Source organism: Meleagris gallopavo, chromosome 7, assembly GCF_000146605.3.
Source record: "Meleagris gallopavo isolate NT-WF06-2002-E0010 breed Aviagen turkey brand Nicholas breeding stock chromosome 7, Turkey_5.1, whole genome shotgun sequence".
NCBI classification, from domain to species: domain Eukaryota; kingdom Metazoa; phylum Chordata; class Aves; order Galliformes; family Phasianidae; genus Meleagris; species Meleagris gallopavo.
This window is the reverse complement of record NC_015017.2, coordinates 32,740,833-32,750,189: the sequence shown is the minus strand read 5'-3', so window position 1 is coordinate 32,750,189 and position 9,357 is coordinate 32,740,833. Positions and strand designations below refer to the sequence as shown.

Sequence of the window (9,357 nt, the reverse complement as noted above, 5' to 3'; positions counted from 1 at the left end):
AAAAGCATTAAAAGAAATAAAGTTCACTCTTAAAAAAAATAAAAATTCTTCCCCTGAGTAAAATCAGTAGAACTTCCATACATAGCTAGAAGTACTGTCAAATCAGCAGCATTTGCAGTGGAAGAGGAACCAGGGAAGACTGAGTTCCTGTCTCTTGTATCTTAAAAATGGTAATTTTGACTTCTTTCTTCAACTTTATCCCTGTAAGGCTTCTAGTGCAAAACTCCGTGTCTTTTGTCCCACAACCTCAGCTCAGTTTTTCTCCTCTTCTGCACAACAAATCTCTCTACTACAAGGACGTTTCACCCTATTCCCAAATCCAAAATTTGCGATCACTTGTACCCTGTTTCCCACTCACAGCTTTTAAATATCTCCAGTTGTTTTTTCTTCACTCCATTTTCCATCTTCTCTGTATTCAGACAAAGTATGTGCTGTTGCCTCTGTGGAGCTACACATAAAGTGATAGGCTGGCCAGTTAAAGTGCTGCTTGGCTATTTGGCTGCCAGCGAAGAAGAGGGCTTCAATCATTCAGTCATTCAGATATTCTGCAGTATTACTGGGGTTCAAGCAGACAAGATTTCTTACAGAATTTCTTGTGAGCTTGTCGAGAAAATAGGCCGTGTGTTCTTAGTTGTTCTTCAAAAGTAAATCTGTACTTTGGTAAAGATTACATTAGTTCTGTGCATTTACATATTTTCCTCCCCTACCCCTGCAAGTATTTTAGTTATTAGCAACTAGAAGAAATGCATAATGTCTTTATTGTGAAAACTGAAAATTAGGATGTCGATGTTCCTAAAGCACCTGGTAGAAATAGCTAGCAGCGCTTTGCGTTGTTTTTGTTTGTCCAGAGCTAGAAACATCCAGAAGTTCTTCACTGAATAATGCATTTATGCAATGTCTGAAGGATGACATTAAGAGTTAGCAATGGCTAAGTGTTTTCTGTATGTTTGGTGTGCTCTGTGTTTCAGTCTCACCCAGATAGAGAAGGACTGTTTTGCTTTCATTCCAACAACCATTGAGATTGATGAATAGATGGGAACAAGCTGGCTGAAATTAATTGTGATAAAAATGAAAAAAATTGTTATAAGGGAAACAACTGAAGGCCTTGGCATTGGTTAGGTAAGGAGCTCTTCATTGTGAACATTCAGTTGCAAAGATTTAGCTGAGATCTCATTTTGGAAGTTTGTTAAAGTTTGTGGTCTTAAAATTAGTAAGCATTATTACTATTTCATGATTCTTTTGGAAATACTTGCTTTTTAGTAATAAATGTTTGTAATTTCAGTTTATACTTCAGTTTTCACTAGACTGAACTGCTGCCATGTAACTCATGGAAGATACTTATGTAGAAGATAATGTTTGCATTAAGAAAATCATCTCATCCTTATCGTGTAATGCTGGGGCATTGTATGTGAAATTTCAAAGACTTTCTCTCTTGGCACGTAGCAAGTCACAAAAACATGTCATGGTCATTTTCAGTAGCCTGATTCTGAGGTTATGATAGTCTCAGATATGATACAAGGGTAAGAAGTTCTTGGGCATCCCTAGTTCATGATACTTGACTAATCCCTTACACAAGACTATCCATTGTCACTCCAGTGTCATCTTTGAAACGCTGACTGGAGATTACTGTTGTGGAACATTGTTCTAAGGTCTTGATGTCATCCTTCAGATCTCTACTAAAGCTAATTAAGCATTTTAAATGCATACAAATATAAAGAAATAGCAGAAGACTGAAGGACATTTCTAGAGTTCTGATTTTATCTCCTTTCAACCTTTGCTGTCTTCCATGCCTTAGCAACAGGGAATACAATTTTTGTATGAGAGCATCAGAGAAGGTTTTCAGAAGTGTATTTTTTCATACTCTATTTTCATTACTTTCTCATACTGTATTCCTTGACAAGTCATCTTAAAATTTGCAATATATTCCTTTATTTAATACTTTTCACTTTGTCCATGTTGTAACTTAGTTTATAGCTCTCTTGTATTTGTGCATGAATCTTGAAATATTCAAAACTTGATAGGAATACTGCCCAATAGTGGTTTGAAGTAAAGTAGTGTAGTTTACTACCATAAGGACATGATAAGCCATTAACACTAGTGTATTTTTTTTTGCTTTTGTTAGGTGAAAAAAAAAGACTAGCTCATTAACTGCACAGACTGTTGCATGAATTCCAACAGGCATTGAGTCAGTTTCAAAGTTGTATGATAAAAAATGGCACTGACAGATGTCGTATTTTTCAAACAAAACTAATGCTTATATTTAAATGATGTTTCTCAATAACATTTTCCCGAAGTGATGTAAGTGAAACGGAGACGATGTACATTTCAGGTTTTTGACATTTCTTTTTTATAGCTTATCTATTTCAATTGTTTCAATTGTTATGATTTTTTTTTTTCAATAATATGACATTTATATTTCTATTTTTAATGAAAATTCATATTCCATAGTAACTGATGTGGGTACAAGAAAGTGATCAAACATAGTTTGTCACCTGATTTCACTTAGAATCCTGTCTGAATTTCAGAGAAATCTTCATGATCCGAGTATGTCTTTATTTTTTATTTTAATATTATGTGGAATTTATGATGATCCTTTTTATTATTGATATCAATGTGAAGTTGATGATTTCAACAAGATTCTTAATGATTTTAATGATCATTTTCATACTTAATTTGAGCATTCAAGTCAGTGAAAACTTGGAACTTGAGTTCCTGTTTTCTTCACATACGTATTGAATGGATATAGAAAGGTCTGTGGACAAATCATGTTTTGCAGGAGTACTGAATATGTTTTGTAATGTTTTGTAATTTTCAGTTATAAATTGTATATAACTCGCATCTTTCTTACATGTGATCTGAACTCAAAAGATTTTTCCTATATAGTTTTCAAGTATTTGTAATTCATAATGATAACTCCTCTTAATTTTGAAAACTTGAATTTTTTTTACAGATAAAAAGCTATGGTGGGCAGACCAGAATTTGGCTCAGATTGGAACTTGTAACAAACGAGATGGAAGAAACCCAACTATCCTACGAAACAAGACTTCAGGTGTTGTGCATATGAAAGTATATGATAAGGCAGCACAGCAAGGTACATTATAAAATTTTTTAAAAAATTTTAAAATTTTTAACCATTTTTTTTAGGTTGTCTAATATCTTCTCCCTTGTTATTTTCCAAATGTTCTTAGAATAAAAAAAAAAAAAGCTGTCATTGTAATTCAATTGTAAAATACCATAAAACATTTTAGTATTGAATACATTATTGATTTTAGATAATTATGTCTCTCTATGTACTTTAATCTATTAGATACTTTACAGTTTACACTGTAGTGATGACTGGAGTTCTATGAAGAGCTTAGGTTTAAATTTTTTGCTAAAAATTTCGTGTTGATACATGCACCTCGTCTCGAATTATTGAAAGTTTAAATAAATATTATTTAAATAAATGAAGTCATTAACATACTACATACTGCCTTTAAGGCATTTTAATGCATTTAAATTGACAGAAAATACAGCAGAAAAATGGGGAAATATTTCTACTACTGCTGAAACTTAATTAGCAAAGTGGGAATTGATGTAATATGAGTAAGTTTGAAGTCATGCTGCACATAATTTTATGAATTTGGAGGTTATTAGAGATGAAGATATTTGGGAGGTTCTTTAGAAATAAATTATTTCTGATTCCAGTGTTGATGGTTATACTCAGAGGTGAGGATGAGATCTCCATGAAACAAATTTCTTTTTGCGGGGAAGCTTACCAAAGAACACAGGATCAAATTAAACTGTCTGATTTCTAATAGACAATCGGTAGTCTAAGTATGGAGCTAAGCTGCCTGATGGACAATAAGTTGTCCAAATATCTCATTAGCCTGCTTCTAGATAGGGAGGAACATTTAATATCTGTTTTTATAAACATACACGTGACTTCTGTGTAATTATGTATAATTATGTCTTTGTCAGATATGCAGTAATTTTAGACATTTGACATCCACTCATTCCAGTGTGCAGCTGCTACTTATCAAAGATCTTATTTCTTGGCCTGTCTGGGTTACCAAATGTACTCAGAAAATGGTGGGCAGTGGTTACATTTCACTTGAGAAAACTGTCACTGAAGCTTATCTGTTGTTGGGAATCAAGCAAAAGAAAATCTAATGTTGACCAAATACCCTTGTGTGATCCTAAGAACACTTAAAAGACCACTTTACACAATGCAAGTCAAAATCCTTAAAGAACATAACGGTGGTTTGATGTAAAGTACAAGATTAATAAAAATCATGTAACATTTACTTTTAAAAGAAATTCCTCAGAAACAAGACTTCTACTTTGTTTCTACTGAAATGGAAATCCACACCAAGGTTTTCCATTGTACAGTTGTTATATATTTTCCCTCTGAAATTTCATACTGTTGAGAGGCCACCTTCGTAATTGGCAGATGCATTAATTGATTTACTGGAATGATATTTTGAGTTACAGCATTTGCAATTTTTATTATTAATCTACAAGTAATTTTAGAAGTCCTAGCATAATCCCACAGAACACAAGAAAGGCTTTTGTAACTGTTCCACTTATTTCTCTAGAAAGTCTTATATTTCAGTTTTGTGCTGACAAAGCTATTAAAATTTTATCCAGATCTTGCTTTTCTTTTCCATTTTTTGTAATGGAAGATGAATGCAAGGAGCATGGACTTAAATACAATATTCTTGAACTTGTCAGTAACGTTTTTGCATACACAAGCCATGTATGCATCAGCAGTTGCTCCCAAATCTCACGTGCACAAATTATGTGTTTTTATTCATAAGTGAGATTCAGTCTTGGTGACTAGTCATTATCCAGTTATCCAGGGAATAGTTAATCAGCAGGTCTACTTCATAGGAATTTCATCTTTTTCCTCCCTAAGATCATTCATGTGCAGATTCTCATGTTCAAGTTACTAAAAATTATCTAAATGTGAAATTATCTTCATTATTCTCAGCCTTTGCTTTCAGGGTTCAATGTTATTCACTCAGATCCATATTGAGCACTTTCCAGAAACACTTTTACAAAACCTAGGAAACACCTAGGTGCTTTGGAAGTCATGCTCTTTCATGTGGTGTGAGGGTACATACAGATTCTTCTATGTAGACTGGTGTTATTCTAGATTTTATTTTGTAATCTAAATTCTACAATTTAGATACAATCCATTTTTCTCAAGATACATGAGACTTCAAAACTTTACATGTCTTTTGCATTTGTATTGTTGGATCACTGGAACACTTTTTTTTGAATGCAGATGAAGGAAAATCTCATGTTTAGGAATAAATATAAATATTTGTTTATATAAATATTTATATAAAACGTATTTTTATAAATAAAAAATAAATTCAACAAGTACTATTCAGATTAATAACTTGAGTTTTAGAAGACTTAAGTGTTTCTTCATAGCGCTTCAAATTTCTGAAATGTATTTGTTACATTCTGTATACTGTTTATTGCATATTTTATCAAAGTGTTTGTACACTAAAAGAATATGTTTGAGTTCTGAAGTAGGAACATAGAGCTGTGAGTTCACATTGGAGGGTATCTTAATTATACCGGACAAGTGCTAATTCATGAAGATGTAAGGTTAGTATAGCATTTGATGAACAATTAAAATATGATCAATTACATGTTAATGGTCAGAATAAGAGATACTTTTTAGACTGTCACTGAAAATATTTCAGCATAGCTGCTCACTAATTTAATATACTATTTTCAGTTTTATCATATACTTCCACTGTAAAATGAAAGTTCAGAAACTGAATTACTAAAAAACAAAAAAAGAAAAAAGCTGCCTTCTCGGTGAGTAAGTACCATAAGAGTGTAGCATGACCAAGTATACAAATAACAGTATAGCCGGAAACATTTTGTTCTGAATTTCATTTTACCAAGAACATACCTGAACAAAATTTTGGTTTTTGTTACTATTAAAAAATTGATAGCAACATTCATTTTTTTTAGTCAGGATTACACTGTTCAGATTGTTACCTCTTGTATTTTCTGTCCTGTTATGTTCTAGGTAGCAACTCCTGTCAATTCAGTAATGGTGGATGTTCCCAGCTCTGTTTACCAACATCAGAAACCACAAGAACCTGTGTTTGTACAGTAGGCTACAACCTCCAAAAAAACCGCATGGCATGCAAAGGTTAGAAATGCTTTCGGTGTTTATTTTTAGCTACCTTCAGTAGCTAAAAATCTGTAAGTAGTTTATAAAGAAACTTCATTTATTTATTTTGGTGATTAAAATGGAAGAGTTTAATGTAGTGACAAATTTAGAGACAAATCTAGGATTTAAAGTGTTTATTTAGCTATGTATAGCTTTTTATGGAAAACACTACGGTACATTTTTCACTTTTTTTTAAATAGTCAGAAAAGGAGACCATCTGATCCATCATTTGAGTGATACGTTTTGGTCATCCACCTTATCTTAATACTAATTACAGACTACAGTCTGAAAGGTTGGGTTTCTACTGCATCTACTGTATCTATTACCATTAGTAAAAAGTGAAGCCATATTATTATACAAAATAGCAAAAGGCATTTCATTTTTGAGGTGCCATGGTAGTTATAAACTTTTTTTGTTAATTATTCCTATGGGTGTTGCTATATATATATACAGTATATATAGTAGACTACAAGAAGAAACAAAATTGAGCAACATAAACATGGTTTTTTACTTCAGTGCTTGCCGTATATTTCTTGGCAACATTTTTTTCCTTCTAATGTATTCTTTTGCATTTCTTCAGATAGTTATAACTTACAGTTGTGGGTAAAAGTGAAACTACTGGATGTTGCATTTTTGAATAATTTTCTAGATGATAACAGATTTGATGATTGAATCTTCCTTTAATTTAAAAAAAAAAATTAAAAAAATTAATTTTTTTATTTTTATTATTTATTTTTATTTTTTTATTGAAAACTCATGAAAAAGCTAACAGGTAGTATTCCATATATATATATATATATATCTGTTTTGTACTGTTCATTTCATTTACTAAATAGATTTCATATTCTTTGAAAGAAATTTTGTAATATTACATCTGTAACATTTATTACACGTTCTTAAGTTATTCTACTAGCAATATTTTTACAAAGAGAAATTTTAAAAGAAATGATGTAAATGAAAAGAAACCTGTTTGTTTATTATAGCTGAGCTTCAAGATTGGGAGTGATATATCAGCATGCTAAGTCATTTCCTTTAGAAGAGTTAGAAGAGCTTAAAACTTAGAAGAGTTTTATTACAAGGACTTGGGAGATGAATGCAACAAAATACTTGTTATAATTTTGTTTATCAAAAGGTGTGATTCATTTCAACTGTTTCTTCCTACTTAATAGAAATCAATGCTTATGTTTTGTTATTAATATAGCACAAATGTAGACATTTAAAGTGTATCCAAAGCATGATTTTCTTAAACTATGTACCTGTCTATTGTTTGTAAAGGGTGGGTGCATGACTGAATGAGGTGAGATGCATCTCATGCCTCAGAAGTTGTTTTACACAGTCCTGAGTAGCACTTTCGTTGAGTTCTGTGGAACTGTCTCTTGCTAAATAGATAGAACTTGGATATGCACTGTGATGGATTTTCTTTTAAAGAGTTGGATTCATCATCCTGGACAACTATTGAACAATATGGGAGAACTATGTTTTTAATTCCTCAAGTGTTGTTAATAGGGAAAGTCTCCATTTTGCTCTCCTTACCTATTTGATTTTTCCCTTAGGTATAGAATCATTTGTTATGTATTCTGTTCATGAAGGGATTAGAGGAATTCCTCTTGATCCAAATGATAAAATGGAAGCTTTAATGCCTATATCCGGAACCTCATTTGCAGTGGGCATAGACTTCCATGCAGGTAAATATTCTGTATAGTTTTTTATGTATATGTTAGATGTTTCCACTGCTTTTAAAAATGGAAAAGAAAACAATTTAAAACTTCTAAACAGGCCTCTTCCTTCCTATTCAGTTTGACTGCTTCATCACACACATATCACTAATATTTTGCCAACAAATAAGAAGTAAAACTCATTAAACTCTTCTCTACCTTTGGCCTACCTTTTTTGTTGATGGTTTTGTAGGTCTACCTAGCAAAATTTCAAGTTCACTTAGTATTTCACAGTGCTCCCTTACTTGCATATTTTGCCTTCAAACCAGTGCCAGCTAGTGCTCAGAGCTTTAGTTATATCCTAGGATATCATTCACTGTTTGCTGGATGTAAAAATAACTTTGAAAAATAGTGCCTTGTAGCTGAGAGTTTACTGTATCAAAAAGTGTTTGTGTTCTTTGTATCTTTTGTAGTTTCCATGGAAATAAATAGGAGACATTGCTTTTGAAGAGATCTACCATAAAATCCTGAAGTACAGCATATTATTGGAATAATATATGGAATATTATTTGTATTTGTAACCTACAAGAATCCTTATTAGTTTAGTACAAATTAATTTAGTGGGTATTTTTCACTATAGAGTGCAAGAGTGTGATTTCTCTTAAGCTATCAAGAGGTACCTGAAAATCAAAGAGCATTATCCAATGCAATACATAGAATGTAGTGACTGGAAAGTTTTGCATTGAATAAATAACATTTATCAATACTTACAATTTATTTATTTATTTATTTTCTTTGGCGCATCTTTAAGTAATTATATCAAAACATCATATTCAATATATTTTACAGGATGATTATTACGTTTCCATACTCGACTAGTTAGTATTTACTTCTAAGTTTGTCTTCTAGAAGCATGTGCTTTGAACTGCCCTCTCATAGTACTGAACATACTAGAAAGAGGATTAAGGAAGAAGCCATGCTGTCACAGGAACCTTTTCTGAAATGAAATTCATTTGCTACTGTCAGCTACTAGATCAGTGGTACCTCCTAAAAATGAGGGGATTTTAGTTCTCTTAAGGCTGATGTAAGAAAGACTGTTTTTGGTCTCTCTGGCTGTAAGAGATTGTCTTTCACAGGTGGAGTACCTCATTCTGAGGACTTCAATTAATTTCTACCAAATCAGAATGTATATTGCAACATGGCACTGATAGGTCTGAGCTCTGACAACAGAAATAGATGGAATTGTGCTTGAGGGATGTCATCACTTGCTTTTCCCCATCCATTTACCAGGGGTACTTTGTGGCAACAGAGAAAAATGCATTTCTCCACTTCGAATTCTCAGCCTGGCCTTTGAGTTTAAATGATCAGTGAAAGTAACTCGGTACTCAAATGCTGTGTAGTGGTCCATCTCTTCCTTCTTATAGACAGTTACCTGCAGTGAAATGGCATGGAGAACAAGTTAAAGAAATACTTCAACACACACACACACACACATACACACACACACACACACACACACCA

General features: G+C 32.4%; 1 protein-coding gene across 1 annotated transcript in view; it reads left to right on the top strand.

Annotated features, from left to right (window-relative positions):
- LOC104909325 (low-density lipoprotein receptor-related protein 1B-like) overlaps positions 1 to 9,357 on the top strand; it is a 73,704-nt gene that overhangs the window by 30,921 nt on the left and 33,426 nt on the right. Inside the window, exons 10-12 of the mRNA XM_031554319.1 lie at positions 2,951 to 3,091; positions 6,035 to 6,160; positions 7,735 to 7,866. Of these exons, the coding sequence (XP_031410179.1) occupies positions 2,951 to 3,091; positions 6,035 to 6,160; positions 7,735 to 7,866 (399 nt within the window). The remainder of the gene's footprint in view (positions 1 to 2,950; positions 3,092 to 6,034; positions 6,161 to 7,734; positions 7,867 to 9,357) is intronic.